This window comes from Pteropus vampyrus, unplaced genomic scaffold, assembly GCF_000151845.1.
Source record: "Pteropus vampyrus isolate Shadow unplaced genomic scaffold, Pvam_2.0 Scaffold22, whole genome shotgun sequence".
Classification (NCBI taxonomy): domain Eukaryota; kingdom Metazoa; phylum Chordata; class Mammalia; order Chiroptera; family Pteropodidae; genus Pteropus; species Pteropus vampyrus.
This window is the reverse complement of record NW_011888803.1, coordinates 12,741,847-12,760,388: the sequence shown is the minus strand read 5'-3', so window position 1 is coordinate 12,760,388 and position 18,542 is coordinate 12,741,847. Positions and strand designations below refer to the sequence as shown.

General features: G+C 33.5%; 1 protein-coding gene across 1 annotated transcript in view; it reads left to right on the top strand.

The window, feature by feature from the left end:
- HFM1 (HFM1, ATP dependent DNA helicase homolog) overlaps positions 1-18,542 on the top strand; it is an 81,262-nt gene that overhangs the window by 54,694 nt on the left and 8,026 nt on the right. The window contains exons 30-33 of the mRNA XM_011355634.2: positions 9,196-9,276; positions 9,520-9,635; positions 11,702-11,781; positions 12,789-12,892. Coding sequence (XP_011353936.1) covers positions 9,196-9,276; positions 9,520-9,635; positions 11,702-11,781; positions 12,789-12,892 — 381 coding nt within the window. The remainder of the gene's footprint in view (positions 1-9,195; positions 9,277-9,519; positions 9,636-11,701; positions 11,782-12,788; positions 12,893-18,542) is intronic.

The window sequence follows — 18,542 nt, the reverse complement described above, 5'->3', positions numbered from 1 at the left end:
CTGTGTTCCAGTAAAGCTTTATTTACAAAAATAGGTGGCTGGCTCATGGACCATATCCTGCTGTAGAGCAATAAGAATGAATCATCTACAGCTACACACAGTAATATGAATGGATTTCACTAACATAATGCTAAGCAAAAAGAAGCCAGACATAAAAAAGAGTAATACTGTATGATTCCATTTATATAAATTATAAAAAATGATAATATTGTTATGGATTGAACTGTATTCCCAAAACATACATTGACATTCTAATTCCTGGTACCTGTGAATGTGACCTTATTTAGAAATAGAATCTTTACAGATGTAATCAAGTTAAAATTAGGGCCTACTCTATTCCAATATGACTAGTGTCCTTATAAGAAGAGATATACAGATACAGAGAGGAGAACTCCATATGAAGACACAGACCCAGAGAAAAGAAGCCATGCAAAGAGAGAAGCAGAGACTGGAGTTATGTCTTCATAAGCAAAGAAACTTCTAGAGCTATCAGAAGCTAGGAGAGGTTTCGGGGGAGTATGTTTGTGCCAACAGCTTGATTTCAGACATCTAGCCTCCAGAACCATAACAAGAAATAAATTGCTCTTGTTTTAAACCACACAGGTTATGGTACTTTGTCATGGTAGCCCTAGAAAACCAATATACTAATCTGTTCTATTAAAAGGACAAGTGATACTCTTGGCAGAGGTGACTGAAAGGGAGTATAAGATTGGCTTTGAGAGATGCTGATAATTCTCTGTTTGCATGATCTAGTTGTTGATTTTGAGGGTGTGTTCAGTATGTGAGAATTCATTGTGTCATACATTTACTATATATGTACTTTTCTATATTATATATACTTAAATAAAAAGTTAGACAAAAAAAGGAAAAGTTAGTTTTTAAAAATACTTAAATAAAAAGTTAGAAAAAAAGAATTTGAGTTAGACATGTGGATTCTGATCTTGACTCTGATATGTATTGCTAGTTGTGATCTTTGCAAAATACAATTTCTCTGAGCTTTGGTTTCCAAATCTGTAAAAAAAAAAAAAAAAGAAAGAAAAGAACAGTATTTCTCAGCTGCACTCGACACCATTGATCAGTTTTTTTTTTAATTTTGTCTGTCCTTAAAATACCTGTTTAAGTGGTTGTGTTTAATAAGCAAATGGAGAAATATTTCCATGACACTACTCTTCCTTGACTTGCCTTTTTCTCAAAGGCTACTTTTTTCATATTTTTCTCACCCTCCGTTCCTTCTCTGACTTCTAAATGTTGGAGTTACCTAAGATTCAGTCCCAGGCCTCCCTTTTTCTGTCTACGTTATTTTTGTAGGTGATCTTATCTTTTTTAATTACTTTAAATGTCATTAATATATCAAGAGATCTGCTGAACACCTTCATTTCAACATTTCCATATCTGAACTTGTGATCTCTTTTCCCTTTCTCCATCCTACATCTAGTGTACTTATTTCTCTTTCAATATTCATTTCATTTAGTGGTACTACCATCTGTTCATTTACCAAGTTACTCAGTACTGCAACCTAGGAATTATTCTTGACTATTCCCTTCCTCTTACCCCATATCCAATATATCAACATGTTCTATCATTCTGTCTCCAAAATATATCTTGAAAGTGGTACATTGTAGGTCCTCAGTATCTGTTGAATGAAACTGGAGGAATGCCTACTTAAATAGTTGTATTAAAAGCACCTGAAAAAGGTATATGTGAAAATGTAAACTAATAACTTACTTTCTGTGTTACCATTGTTGATGTTATAATGTTATATCATCTTTTCTTTTAGAAGTACTTTTTCCACCACCACCACCACCCCCTTTTTTTTTTAGCTGAAAAAAAAAGAATCTCATGGTTGCATATGTTTGTATATAAAAAATAAAGAAGGGTTTCAGCTTAGCTTTCAATGATCCCCTTTTTCTTAGAACTGACTCCCACATCACAGAAGTAGTCTATTTTGTCTTGATACTACATTCTCTTGAGATCTCCATTTGGCCACTATTTTTCTGGCAGCAAAATTATTGGGAACCAAGTAACCTTCTTTTATTCAGTCCCAAGTCCAGATTCCCAGAAGGAAGGAAATACCACAGTTTAAGAAAGACGATTTATAATTAGTACTGCAGTAAGATAATATAAACTCAGAACTAACTATCAGATGGCCATGCTTTACCATGTATGGTAAGAATCATATATAGTTGGACTATGGATGAGAAGAGTAAAACAGGTACAGAGAGGAGCAAAGATGAGAATGCCAGAGCCAGAGTTCTGATGACTTTCCATTTTGGGGTTTCAGTCCCTCTTAGCTGTGTTACTGCTTTTGTATTTTGTAAGATATCTGTGGCCATGTAATACATTTCAAAACCCCAGCAAAGGCCTATTTTTTTTTTTTAAATATCTTGAATTGTTTCTGTTACTGCAGTAAAATGTTGAAATGTTTACTATACTTCACACTACCATGAGTCTTTTATAAGGCCCAGAATTCCCCACAAATTCAGCACAACACTGTAGAAAACAGTTAAAAGATGCTTCCTATCAGACAAATATTGTTTTATTATACACACACACCCTTCACATACATGTATACATAACCATCCCAAATCTTAAGAACATCCCAACTATATAATTCAGTTTTTATGTGCAAAATCATATATCCCCAAATCAAGATACATGATTATACCTTTAAACATAACATACCTACACTATCTGCATTTTCTTTCTCAGTAACAGATACAGTGAAGCAGTCAGATTTACTTTACTAAGGTTAGGACAAAATTTGGGCTTTTTCAAATAAATCCAAATTTCAGTTTTCCTGACTTCATGTCAGATCATATTATTAAATGATATAAACTGATATTTGGTTCAGAGAATATAGTTGCTATGATTTCCAAAGGTATTTGCAAGTTCAACAAATATTTTAATATTGTATATTTGTAAAATATTTAATATTGTATATGTCAGATTATAGGACCATATATAAAAACAAAAGTATACACCTAACTGTACATAATAGAATTATTTTTATGTTTTCTACAACTCTGAAAACATGCTTTTTGCAGCAATTTCTCATATATAGTTATAGTCCAAGAGATAAAATTTTTATAGAATTTAAGGGAAAATATTTTTGCTATTTTTAAAATATGGCAATGTGAAAAATACACTTTTTTAGTTATAAAAAATTTAGATATTTTTTCATGCCAGTTACCTCTTAATATATGAGGTTGAGGCATTTGAACTTCTTATCCTTTAAATTCATTCTCAAGAAGAAGTATGAGCTTTGTTTAATTTGAAGAAAATTGATTAGATATTAATATATTCATTTGCATTTGCTATGCCATTCAGAGTATGAAAATTTAATGTACTTAAAGAATATAAGGATAAAACCAATACCCACGCACTTTGGAAGTGTGCACATTTAAATACTTTTCAAAAGGCAGTCAGCTTTTCTTTATTCTCTTTGTTATATACATGCACTAAATTGTAAAATCAAGGACTCCGATTAATCAGTGTGATTCTTTTCCTGATAAATAACAAAGTGATAGTATAATATTTGACAAATGATTAAAAGGAGATGCTCATTTTAAAAAGTAAAACTATAAAGTGTATAAATCTATGATTAACATAAATCAGGAACTGTTAAAGTCAAAGTAATATTCTTTTAGCAATATTAACTTCAGTAATTTATGCACAGACCAAATTATTTGAATTATAATTAGGATGTGAGGCTAAGTGTGTCAGGGATGCCTACTATTTTCAATTTTTTTCTGGATTTTTTTGAACAAAGGTCTAGTTGACATTAATAAACTTGTTTTCCTTTAAATACCTGGAACTTTAAAAGCTTTGAGACTTCAAAAAACATATATAAATTAATGTATGTGACAAAACTCTGAAAATGTTTCAGGTTATGATGGTGATGGAGTAGGGAATCTGTTAACTTTATATCGAAGAGTACACCTTAGGTCAGTTTTCTCTGGTAACCTCATTTTTTTAGTTATACTTATTAACAAGTATAATCTCTATAAGCTTATACTTGTTAATAAGACAAATTCAGATAATTTGCAGGATGTAGGGAATAGGGTGAGGTTAGGGGAGCACTTGTATTTTCTAAGTGCCATTTCTAACAGAAATATAGTAAAAAGTTTTTGTCACTTAGGTAATATCCATACAATAGTATTCCATAAACAGACTTATATATAGTCCTCATTTCTGACAAGACCTGCTAACTCTACCTTGAAATTTTGGGGAGTCCCAAATCCTGCCAGATCCTAATGAATTTTTGGCACTGGGAACAAATATTTGTAGTCATTGTACGCCATCTTGTGGTAATTCTTAGAAATGCATCTATTAGAGGTTTGGATTAAAGGAGAAAGCAGCTTCTTATCCTATATTGCAAAACAATCTGCAAGACATTTCCTTTTAGTCTTCCCACTCCCAAAAAAGATTTTTTTTCCTAAATAAATTAAATGTATTACTTGGGGTGACCTAAGGCAGCTAGTATAACTAGGAGGTAAGGTGGTTGAGAGATCAAGCTTTGTAATTAGACTACCTGAATTAGAATCTCAGGTTTGCTATTTACTATCTGCATAGTCTTGAACCTGTTACTTAACCTCTGTATGAATTAATTTTCTCATTTGTTAAATGGAGATAGAATAAGACTACTTTAGAAGCAGACAACTAAGGCTGAAGAGACATTTGAGGAATATCTGGAACATATGAAAGAGAGCCCAAAATAAGTAAACGGAAAATGGATGAAAGAGCAATAGGATAATTCAGGAATGTAATAAAATGTAATATAAACTAATTAGTAACTTCGGTGAAATTAAAGATGAAATTGGAACTATAAAATAAAATAGGATGCCATGGGAAAAAAAAGCAATTAAGAAACAAGAGTGAGTGTAAGGAAATAAAACCTATAATTGGAAAAAAATGGTTAAGCTAGAGGGCCAGAAGATAGAGTCACTACAATATAAATGAAAGCAAAAAGACAAAGAGAAAATTAAAGAGACAAAGGGGGCAATCTAAGAGTCCAATAGCTAACTAATAAGTGTTCCAGAAAGAGAGGAGAAATAAATTAGAAGAAATAATTTGAGAAAATTATCTAGACTTGAGGTGAGACATAAATCACATCAAAAAGGCTTACTTAGTGCTAGTTAGCATGAATGAAAGAAAATCTACAAAGGGGGTATAACTGCAGCATTTCAGAACATCATGGTAAAGAGAAAATCATAAGTTTTTCTAAGAAACAAAAACCAAAGTTGTGTTAGTATTTTTATCAACAACACTGGATGTTAGAAGATAATAAACTTTAAAACTCCAGGGAAAAAATTATTTTCCATGATGGGTACTATACCCAGCCAAACAATTAAGTATGATAAGTAAAAAAAAAAGCTATCTTAATACATTCAAGTATTCAGAAAGTAACTCTCATATGCCCTTTCTCGGGCAGTTTAAGGATGAACACAATAAAACAAAACAGTTAACCAAGAAAGGAAAATATTAAAGAATCCAGAAATAGTGGATTCAGTCCAGGAACTTAGTGAAAGAAAGCTCCAGGATGACTACTATAGGACAGGCCTAGATTGCATAAGGAGGCTAATGGAGGACTCAGGAAAGGAGGTATCAATTACAGGGAAATAAGTGAGTGAATTGTTTCCATATATTTATCTTTATCTTTGAAGCATTGAATGAACCTAAAAAAAAAAAAAAAAACTTAAGGTAGCTATTGCTAGACTATAAGGAAGGCAGTAAAACTTCAAGGAAAACAATATACTGCTCAATAAAGTAAAGCACTCCACTTGATTCTACATAAAATATATTTTTACCTTCTATACACCTCTCGAATCAGTCTGTTCTCTTTGACTCTACTATTACCACCACCTGGACTGAGTTACTTTCATTTTCATTACTGAATGACTACAGTAGATTCTTAACAGTTTTCTTTCATCCACTCTGTCCTCTCTCAAATCCATTATCCTTATTAGACGCCATAGAGTGATTTTTTCTCAAAATGCAAATTCAATTAAATCCCCTCTTTGGTTAAAACACTTCAGTGGCTCCATATATCTTTTAGAATAAAAGATCCAAATCATTAACATCCCCTACAAGGTTCCATACTGTCATGTGAATCAGTCCCTAAGCAGCAGTGGGGTGGCAGCTGTTTTGTGGTCTTGCCTCACCTCCATAGAATTGGCTGGTAAGGACACAAGAGACCCAAATAGATTTAGACAGTTTATTACTTAAACAGCAAACCAGATCAGCGTGGTATCAGCTGCTTGCATCCCTAATCCCATAGGCTGACACTGAACTAGAGGGGCCAAATGACATGAAGGGGTGCTTTGTTTTTAAGGAGTGAACTCTCACTGCAGCTAAGCAGTTTTATAGCCCGCAGCTATACCCAAAAGGGGCAAGGTGAAAAGTCCTATGCCTTATTGGAACCAGGGGGCAGCCTCATGCAAGATATGGAGCTTCCTGCAAGCTAAGGAGGCTGACGAGCTTCACAAGACTGCCTATCTTGACATGTCCCAAGATGAGTCAGAGGGCGTTCTGTAAATAGTTCAGCCTTGCCTATATGGCCTATGTGGAGACATGCAATTGCCAGAGTGCCACGATGGAGCTGTTTCCCTACAAAAATAGGCTGTCTGACCTTTCCACCACTACAGTCTCATCTTGTACACTCTTACTTTCAGTTTCTCAATGTGCTATGCTTTCCCTTGTCCTAGAGCTTTTGCACATGCTGTCCTCTCTTTGGTTTATTAACTCCCACTCTTTCTTTACTCCTCAGTCCAGTTGTCACTTATTTAGGGAAGACTTCTAAGACATTCCTGACCAGGACAGTTCCCTCTGTTATCAAATAGCATTGTGCTCCTCCCCTTCATAACTCTCAGAACAATTTTAGTGTTATAATTACTTGTATAATCTTTAATTAACGTATTAGTAGAGTTAATACATACACTATTAGTTTATCACTTAATTTAAAAATGCTTTCACATACTTTATCTTTTCATCTCTGTGAGGTAAACAAAACAGGTATTATTTTTAATCTCTGTTTTTTACAGAGAAGAGTCTATATTAGAACTCATGTTTTCTTCAGTTTAGGATACCCTAATCTTCCCTACTGTGTTTTTCATGTAAGTACATTAAATATAAGCTGGCATACAGTAAACTAAGTGGAGAGGTACAAAGAAAATGCCATAAGGGCTCAAAGGAGAGAGAAATTACTTCTAGATGGGGTGATCAAGGTAGATGTTCATGATAGCTGTGCCATTTGAGTTGGCCTTGAAAGTTGATAGCCTTCTGATTGACAAAGAAGTAAGGGTCTTCTAAGATAATAGATAATATCAAAGGTACAATCATGGAAAGGTTTGGGATTATTTGAATAAAGGCAAGTGAATGTGTTTTGATGAATGTATGGGTATTAGAATGGTAGGCTAGAATTATATTGTAGAGGACCTTAAATACAGAATTAATTTTGTTGACAGCAGGAAGTAACTAATGTTTCTAAATGGGCAAATGACCTGATCAGAGTTGAACTTTTAGGAGGATTAATTAAACTACAGCATATAGAGTAAATTGCAATGTGGTAAGATTGAAATTAAGGTTAGTCAGGTAAGTGAGAGATGAGATCATGAACTGGGGCAAAACTTCTCAACCAGTAAGCCATGGCACGCCTTGCAAAGTATGTCAAAACTTTTCAGCCAAAGACTGCTGGGAGCACATATGTATTTGAAGAAAGTTGGGTTATTTTTTAACTTGCTGCAGCAAAGGAGAGCATAGCACTGGCAGAACCATGCGTCATCTCAGGGAATTGGGAGGAGCTTATTTTAGAGTTGTAGTTTTTCCTAGGTGATTCTTAGGAGGGTTTAAAGAAAGCAGAGGTCAATCCTGGATTTGGTACTGTCAGAAAGAGGAGTATGGAATATTTTGAAGCATCTTATCTTGTGGATGGGAGGATTAAAGAAATAGCAGTCATTTGTGTTAGCCAGAAGAGGGGGATGTTTAGTTATTTTTGTAGTTTTTGAGTGTTCTTGTCTCTAGATTCAGAAATAATTTTACTGTAGTCTTATCTGTCTTCTACTGTAGTCACAGAGTGGCCTTATCTGAGAATTGTTTAAATATTTCCAAAGTTGTTTATGTTCAGTTAGGAACACTATAGTTCAGCTGTCAGCTTCCAGCTGATATTTTATTATTCTATCAGTACCCAATATATTGATCTTCTCAATATGCCTGAAGGCATCTAGCCGGTTGCCTCATATGGTGAGCGGCATTATCCATTTACCACAGGGTGCTATACATATACAGCGTTATCATTGTCTAGATGTGCCATGCCTTTAGAAAGCTTGATTGCAACAGCACTGAAAATGTAAAAGACCAAGAAAGGTTGTAAAGGTTTTAAAAAGTCTTCACTGTCTACAGCATTGCTAGTTGACTTAAAAATCTATGCTTCAGCAAAAATAAAGGGATTTCTATAGTCTGTAGTTTGCTGCCTTTAGATATTATGCCCTCTACCTGGAACATCTTCCTTTGGTCCCCTTCTCATATCCAGATCCTGTCTGTCATTCAAGGACCAGTTCAAATATCTCGTTCCATACTCTCATTACTAGTGAGAACTAAGATCAAGAAAGATCCTACTCAAAATATAATAAATGAAAAATAAATTACATGTTTATATGTATTAATTCTAGCTTAGGGAGGGTCAAGCTGGGAGAACTCTCTCCTTTCTATGAATTTATATAACAAATTTCTTACACCCCTGAAGCACTTATTTCTAACATTTATCAGATATGTATGGTGTACTATCTATTAGCAGCTGTCAGTAATGCCACGAGGTTTGCTTCTTTCCAGGTTCTTCAGGCTTAAGTATAAAGCAGCAGAAAAGTCTCAAAATTCCACCCGCATTTTTACCTTATGCAGGACAAAAGTCACTGATATTTTGTGATATTTGGCTCTATTTTCATCAAGGAAGTTAAGAGAAGCTTATATGTGGCTCAGTGCTCCTTGTAAAAAGCTAGAATGGGGCTAATTGTGAGGCAGGGACTGACTGTTGTCAGAAATGTCTTTTTTTAAAATTATATATTAAATGGTTTGATATTGGAGGAAGTGTGGAAAATCATAGTCTTTGTACTGTCTGAAAGGAAAGAAACTATAAAAATTAGTTAAATTAATAATAATAGATGTAGTAAAACTAGGTTTGTTTTTCTTATATTAATTTAGGAATGACTGCCTACAGAAAACCTGGGAACCGAGAATGTAATCATCACTGTAAAAATAAACATGTTTGTGGACATGACTGCTGTGAGTTCCATAAAACAAATTCATTTCAGGTTTTAAAATCTGAAAGGTCTTTGATAAATAGTAATGACATTCTAATTATCTATGTGTGGTATTTGCATTATGTAGCTTATAACACAAAAAATTTTCTTTCTCTTGTGGACAACATAAAAAAGTAAATATTAGGTTAGAAATTTTGAAGAAATTTGGATTTATATGAACAATACCTAAAATTTAACCTAAAGAATCTAGAATTTCTTTTCCTAGGTAAAATTGGAGTTGCACAGAAGTCAGAAATGAAAAAATCAACAATTTCTTCATATTTGTCTGATTTAAGAAACAGAAATGCTGTTTCATCTCTTCCTCCAGTTAAACGTCTCAAGGTTAGTTTTAATAACATTTCTCCCTTGTCCTGTAATTAAGTGTATGTGAATATTCCTTTGTTCTGTGTATCGATTAGGTAGGTAGCCACAGTGTACTTTAGATTTACTTGAGAACTTGACTAGGAATATGACCATTATTCATAATACTGTTTCTAAAGAAAAAGGTATAGTTCTTAATAATTAGTCTGTAAATCTTCTTTTGGTACATAATTATACAACCCCTTCCCTCATTAGCCTTTTATTCTTTTTCTTTCTTTCTTTTTTGTTTTTAACTAGAGAAGAGGGAAATGGAGAAGGATATGTAGCTGAAACTAGACACTCTTGCCCTTTCCTGGTTTTGTCTGTGCTAGACAAGGCTGGGAAGTATGAAGTTGATTTTGATTTATGCACTTACATAAGTACTGAGCAAGAGCCTCCCTTCCAAGTGATGAAGGAATGGGAGTTCCTACTGTTTGATAAGCTAGTCACTAACAGACTTATGCTAAGCCTAAGTCATCATATCCATGACAAAATTATTGATCAAGTTACAGAACAGAGCCAATAAAATGGCAGAGTTTGCTGCTGCTTTTCTAGGGCTTTTATAACTGAAGATTCTAAGTTATGAGGCTAAATCAAGAGAAATATTTGGAAACAGGGAGAGGCATGCAGTTTGAAATGACTACCTACCATCTTCTCTGAGATAAGTTTTTAGCAGCTCAGGTTTTTTCTTCCTTCCTTTTCTTCCATTTATTCCATATTATTTTTTCTTACCTTCCATAGTCACTGAGCACCAAGAATGTGTCAAGCACTATAATAGATGCTAAGATACAGTGACAAATAAGATAGTTTTAGTCCCAGCCCTGATAGAGCTTATAGTTAAGTGAAGGGCACAAATAAGTAAATAGGCTTTTTCAATATTTAGTGTGATAAGTGGTTCTGTGACAAAAGTGTAAGATAACTTGAACTTAGATAGAAAGTGTACCCACTCCATATTTGATAGGCCAGAAATGGTTTCCTAATAAACATGATTGAGACCTAAAGGATATATAGGCATAAGCCAGGTATGGAGAGGTGGGCACCAGAATGGTGGTGAAAAGGGATTGAAAAATATTCCAGACATAGAGAATATGCAGTGGTCCAAAGCTGACAAAGAGATCTTTAAAAAAAAAAACACCTGAAGTAATACAATATGTCTGGACTTCAACTACAAGTAGGGGAGTGGAAAGAGATGAGGTAAGTAGGAGCTAGATCATGAACACTTTTTTTTCTATTTTAAGAATTAGGACTTTATTCTGAAAGTATTGGGAAGTCACTGAAGGGCTTTAATCATTGACATGATCAGAATTGTATTTTATAAAATTCATTATGGATGCAATGTAGAGAATGGATTACAAAAGGAACACAAGGACTCATTAGGTTAGTTTTACAATAATCCAAGCAAGATGATGCCCTAGTCTAGTGTAGTGGAAGTAGCAATGGAAGAAAGTGGCTGCGTTTAAAATATTTTTCAGAGATAGAATGAGTTAGCTTGGTACTTAATTGGTTATGAGGGCACAAGTAGAAGGAGTAGTTAAAGATGATGCCCAGCTTTCTGACTCAAGCAACTTGGAAAAAAGTGGGGCCTCCATAGAGTAGAGACTCTAAAGAAAAAGCAAGTTTAGAAGAGTAGAGACATGATAAGTTCATTTTTGGAAATATTGAATTTAGAAGCCTGCAAGATCTCTAGCTCAAGGTGTTTTAGTGTCAGGTGGATGTAACTGAAAATCAGGAAAGAGAGCTGAGCTAGAAGTATAGATTTGAGAGTTATTTGCATGTAGATGATAATCGAAGCCATGGAAGCAGAAGAAATCTGATTGAGAATGTGCAGAGTGAAAAGAGTTCTTGAAACCCTAGTAAAGAACCCTGAAGAATATCAACATTTAAGAAGAGCCTGAGAAGAAGATTTGAGTTGAGAACTAGTGTGGGTTACTCATACTTCACTGGGTTTTGGACTTATGTACCAGCAGGAATTTGTTGTTTGCCCCGTTTGTTAAAAGGTATTGATGTGAAATTGGTAGTTGAACTTTTATCTATTTTTTCATTAATAGATACAAATGAATAAATCTCCAAGTGTGGACCTTAAAGAGTTTGGTTTTACTCCAAAACCTTCCCTTCTCAGTATATCAAGGTACAAATATAATATTAATATCTAAGGTACAATATTAATTATAAACTCTCTGTTCCTCCAAATAATCACTTATTCAAAGAAAGGTGGTCAGTAGCTACATTCACATCACAATTTGATTCCATAAAAAGTAATGATATCATAAGAGTTTCATTGTCTTTCATACCTTAAATTTACTTAGAACTCTACAGTTATAGAATACTTTAACATTCATTGACTAATCTCTTCCCTGTGAAACTATTCATCCTATATGTCATGCCCTCAGGCTCTCTTTGCCTCCTAAACTTAACAGGTGACAATATACTTTTAAAAAAAGAATTCATGTTGGTACACAAAGTCTAATCTTTTCCATTTAGGGGCCCACTCTATATTAATAATACCTCAGATTTATAAAATTCTTTATAATTTAAAATTTTTACTTTTATATCTTATATATTATATCTTTTGCTCTTAACAAGAAACTGGCTCATAAAATGAGGTATTTTTATTCCATTTTATAGATGAAATAACCAAAGCTCATATTCCTAGTTAATAAACAGAAAGCCCTAGATTATAACTCAATGTTCTTTACCTATATTGTGATGTCTAGAAGGCAATAGTGTATGTCATTTCCCTTCTAGATAAGGGAATTTTATATGCAGGAATGACATTTAATATACTTAACCAGTACAGAACAGCCACTGACCAATCAGAACGGATGCCAACACCACTTCAAGAGATTCTAGCTTTTTTATCTAACATGAAGTAGCATTAGCAATAGATTTTTAAGGCTATACACAGATAGCAGATATCTACATATAGGGGGCATGTAGAGATGATTAAGTATCTGTTGCTTTCATTAAACACCTATTTTTTACCCTTTACTACCCAGGCTGGTACAGTTTATCATAGAAGTGTTGAATGAGTGAACCTTTTTTTTTTTTTTCGTTTATACAAATAAGTATTTTCCAAAGTCATATTGATTTTAATATTTCCTTTAAATTTTTATGGTTTTATTTATCTTTATAAAGGCCAGAATATTTAAACATGCCTGAATTTTCTATAATGGAGCAGAGGGATCAGCATGAAATCTGTGTAAATGTTCAACAAGAACCATCAGAATATCAAGACAAAGGTAAATTACTGTTGATACTGACTTGAGAGAGAATATGATTTATCATTATTTTGGACTGACAAATAATGTTAATGAAAAACCAACATCTTAAATTAGTATGATTATTAACTTGGCAACATTTTTTTTCTTGGGTTATTGAACCAGTTTCAAATTCTTTGGATCTGTTATTTCAGATGGTCTTGCTATGTCTGTTATAAATTTTTTTAAAAATCTCTTCCCTACATAGTGTTGACTATTTTTATTTAAAGACAATAGAAGGAAAAGCTGGGAAAATAAGGGATTTTTGGCTACAAAAAGTATTAAAATGCTGAACTATTACTTTTATATATCTTTAGAATTATTTAAAATAATTTTGTTTATAAAATTAGTCCAGTTTTACAAAATAGCTGTAAGACCTTGGGAAAATTATTTATTCTCTTTAGGCCTTAGTCTTATCTTTAAAATTAAGAGATTAAATTGAGTGACCTTTAATATCTCTAAAACCTATGATTCTTAAAATTTCTATAATAATATAAGACTATAACTTAGTTTGTAGGTTATAGCTAGTACATAATCTAGATTTGCTTTTTATCTATATCTGTCATTAAATTAATGAGATAATACAAATAAACTTTTCAGCATTGTGCTTGGTTCATCATTACCCTGGATCCTGCCATTCATTAATAGCATCATTTTTCTGGGTCACGCTATTAATAACCAGTCTGTTAAAATGTGTGAGAAATAATCCTGGCCATACAGTTGTTTGTTCAAGTAGCTGTATGTAGAAGTGGTAAGCTTGGGGCATCTATTGCCATTCTTTCCATCAAGCTGTCACTTTATGCTTCCTCTAATCATAATTTACGATCTTAGGCAGGCAAGGTCTGGAGTACCCACCACTTCCTATGACACCATGGTCACCATTAGACCCAGTATAAGATCAAGTAAAGTGCCTTTATCTCATCTAGTGTATTCGAGTGTTTATTCAACTTGTTCAAAGCCTGAATATTATTACAAAATGCATAGAAGGTATAAGATTGACTTGTTTTTATCTCCGCTCAACCTACAGTCCTCTAACTTACTCCTTGTACTGCTGCTCTATTCACTGCTCTTCTCCATACCAGACTTTATCCTTCCCTCTGCTTACTTTCCTGTTATTTTTACATAGTTTTTCTACTTTTATTTCTTTCTCACCCACTATTCCAAATCCAATTTATATTAAAGTCTCATCTAGATACTTTAACCTCCAATAATAACTGTATCCCTGTTTTACTGAATGAGCCTACATTTTACTCTTTGTTTCTTTTTTCTTTTTCCTTTTTTTTTTTAAGGAACTGTATAGTATAATAGTTAAATTCACTGGATCTAGGAACAATCTGTCTAGGTTCAGACTCTAGCTCTGCCATTTAGTTGTTGTGTAACCTTTCATATTATACTTATCCATTTTATCTCAGTACACTCATCTGGTTATAGTTTAGGAATTTTTAGGATTAAATGAGATAATGTATGTTAAGCTCTTATAGTATTTGGTACTATTATTATTAGTAATTGGGTATATTATATTTTTTACACATTAGTCTTTGGTGACAAAACATGCTTTAAATGTATTCAAATACTGCTCTTAGAATGTTTTTAGGAAAATATAGAAATTTTTATCATCTGTATTCCAATTTCAAGAAGAAAGATGTCAGAATTTATATGAGAAAGCATGTTGAATTACAAAATTTAAATCGTAAGGGACCTTTGTGCAATTTCTCATTTTACAAAGAAAGAAGCCAAGACTCTGAGAGATTAAATGACTTGCCCAAAATCACATATCTAATTAATTGCAGGGTCAGGGCCAGAAATAGAGTCCATATCTCTTGATTACCAGTCCAATGCCATTTCTGTAAAATGAAATTGACTTTTACTTATCAGTGGAGAATTGAAAATTGAACCCATAGTGTATGACTCTTTCAGCTTTCCACACCACAACTACATATTTCTCTGTCTCCATCCTTAACTTTCTATTTGTCTTAAAAGAAGAATCATCTTTTATTTTATTCAAGGTTTAGCCCTCCATCTGTAATCTTAGTGTTTCCAGTCCTGCCTTTCCTGGGACTTTAGGAGACCATTTATCCTCCTCTTTCCCATATTTTTAAGCTCTCTTCCCGATTGTCTCTTTCTCTTCAGCATATACCCAAGTCTCTTCTTTCTTCAGCTTCATGTCCCTATCTAGCTAGTCACAACCTTTTTGATTGTAAGTGACAGAAATTCTACTCAAAGTGAGTTAAGCCAAAAAAAAGGAAACCGATTGTCTCATGTAAGCTAAAAAGTCCAGTTATGTATCTGGGTTTAATCTCTCTAGATCCAGGCACTCAAATGATCTTATTATACCTCTGGCTTTCTCTCCATATTTTAGATATTCTGGGTACTAATTAGCTTTATTTTTTTAAACAGGCTTTCTCCCATGGCAATGTGCCTCTAACTCACATCTTTTCAGTTTAGCAGCCTCAGTAGAAAAATGCAGTTTTCTCTGTTAGCTTTGGCAGAGCAGAGTTCATTCTGACCGGCCTCATTTAAGTCTAGTATTCACCCTTTGATCAATCCCTGTAGCTTGGGGATTGGGTCATGTGTTACACCTCTGTGGCCCTGGGGAAGCCAAAGTATCATGAATGACACCCTCACCATGATTGCATGGAATGGTGGAAGCAGTTTCCCAAAGGACTTGATATTTCTACTAAAAGAAGGGAAAGCATGCCAGGCAGATGAAAAACAGAATCAGTAGTCTTTACGCCCTCTATCTCTTGCTTTCCCATTGAAACAAAAATTCTTGAAAGAGCAATTCATACTCACTGTGCTCACTTCCTTACCTCCTGGTCACTCTTCACTGAAATTTGGGTCCTCCATCACTCCTTTGAAACTGCTTTTGCTCAGGCCATTTAGAGATCTCCTAAGTGCTGAATTCAGTGAACTCTTCAATTTTTTATTTTCTTTGATCTTTGTAGTATCTGACACATCTGTTCTTTCCTTTCTTTTAGAATGCTCTCCTTTGGTTTCAGTAAACACTCTATTGGATTTCCTACCACTTCTTGAACTGTTTGTACTTTTGTTACTGTAAATGTTGCAAAAAGATTCCTTTTTTCTTTCTTTCTTTCTTTCTTTCTTTCTTTCTTTCTTTCTTTCTTTCTTTCTTTCTTTCTTTTCTTTTCTTTTCTTTTCTTTTTTTTGCTTCTACATTCTTCTCACTTTATACTTTTCTTAGACAATATCACCCAAGCCTGTGTGTGTCTTCAATTCCTAGCTATCATCGGATGATTTCTGAATCTATACTCCCATCTAGATCTTTCTTTCTAGCCCTTGCTCCATCTACACACATCACTTTTCTGGACATATCTACTTTAAAAGTTAACATTTCAGCATCTGAACTTTTTCTATCTTCTCTACACCTCACTCTGCTCCTTTTTTCCCACCTTAGCTCAATGAAAGAATCCTCTCTTTTTTCCAAGCTGCTAAAGGCAGGAAAGAGTCAGCCTAAATATCTTACCTCGCATGTAATTAATCACCAAGTCATATGTATTTTACCTCAACATCTCTATCTATTCTTTCCTCTCTATATCTTCTGCTGATAATCTAGCTTAAGCATTCATTGTCTCTTACTTATCGCAATGGCTTTCTTACTTTTTTCTTCCAGTCTCATTATACTCTAATCCATAATTCTTCAAAGTTATCTAACAGGCATATCTGACCATGTAAATCTCTTGCTAAAATATATTCAATAGTTATTTGTTGCCTATAAGAAAAATGAAGTAAATTCCTTAACAAGGCAAAAAACTTCAACATAATCTGGCACTTAACTGCCTGTGCAATCTCAATGGGCTTTGCCTTCTATTTTGTGTTCCAGAAATTCTGAAAGTGTATAGTTCTCCAAATGTTCTTTGGTCTTTCTTACTGCTGTTACTTCACATGCTGTTCTGCCTTCATGGAATATCTTGACTTGACTTCTTGCCCTGTTCCAAAATCACATTCCATCAAACTCAAATTCCAGTGTTACCATCTTACCATGTTACCATCTTAGAGGCATCTACTTTGACTTCCGTTCTAGGTTTAGGTCCTGTTCTCTTCGTATTCCCATTGTATTTTATACCTACTTCTGTTTTTAGTACATATTATATTGCAAATATACATCAATATGTAAAAGTAGAATAATGTGAACTGGCACTATAAGTACAGTTGAAGGATAAAGTAGGATTTGGATAGGTAAAGAAGAGGGTTGAAGATATTTAAAGTGAAGGAAACACAGTAGTTTATTGGAGCAAACTTGTACTGGCTTGTGAGAGATTATTAAGTTTTGGGAAATCTTTCAACTTGTTAAAAGTTTAATTATATTAACTTTTAGTTAAAATATTTAAAACAGAGGCTATACATAGGCAAAACTAATCACTTCCTATTTATTCCACATTTCATTATCTGTGTTCTTGAGATTATTTGCTTCTATATTTGTATCTAATGGGGTGCTATTATGCATTTCTTCTCAAGTTTGCATTCAGTAATTTCATGATGGTGGCCTAAAAATCAACTACAGTGGGAGTATTTATACCATGGAAATCAGCAAACACTACAAATCAGAGCTTGATTTATTGTTTTGTTTATTGTTTAGAATTAGGAAAGTGATGAACAATTGTTAATAATGCAGATTAAATTTAACAGTGTGTTGTGTCTATAGCCATTACACCGTGAATAGAAAAAAAAAAAACAACTGAGGGACTATTCTAATATTTGAAAACTATTATCTAATTCAGCAAAGAAGTTGTTTAAGCCAGTGGATGAATGGGTGAAGTCCCAACATACATCTTTGGTATTTTACTTTCATCTTACTTTTTAAAGTCAACAAAAATATTAAATAGCATTCATGCGAGAACTACATTCATTTATCAGTTGCAACCATAGATGTCAATGAAAACATTCAGTGAGAATTAATTAGATATATGGAATTTACAATGAAGCATGCTGTATATTGTATGTGAATTGTGTACTACATATCCTTTACATATAATAAATGCATTTAATGCATATAATAAACTTATATGTGTGTATACATATGCATATTTTTGAGAAACAGTTGTTAAACATTTATTAGCACACTGTCATGGAAAACTGCACAAGAGAAGGCACTTAGTCCCCATAACAATTTTATGTTGTAGGTACTATTATCATTCCCTCTTTGCAGAAGAGAAAACTAGGCTCAGAGACTTTAAATTACTTGTCTAAGATCATAGAACTAGTAAATGAGAAAGGTGGAATTTTCACCCGGGAAGTCTGGCTCTAAGCCCAGGCTTTAAGCAATGGATAACACAGGATTTTTTAGCAGGAGAAAAATTAGGATATATTTTGGACAAATATATTTCAAAAAATATAATTAACTTGTAAGGAGAAGAGCTAGAGGGAGGAAGAACATTTTAGAAGCTATTATAATCAAAGATATTATAATCAAGTAGAGTTATTCTCATGTAGGAATTAAGAGGGAAAATTAATTCAGTCTAAAAGAATCTATTGAAAATTAAGTTTAGTCCAACTATCAGTATGTATAATTTAGTAAAAAGAATTGGTTGAACATAGTATTCAACAATGCTTGACCCAATGTTTTTGAAAACTATTACTCAAGACCTCTGTTTAGTAGTTAAAAGATGTGTTT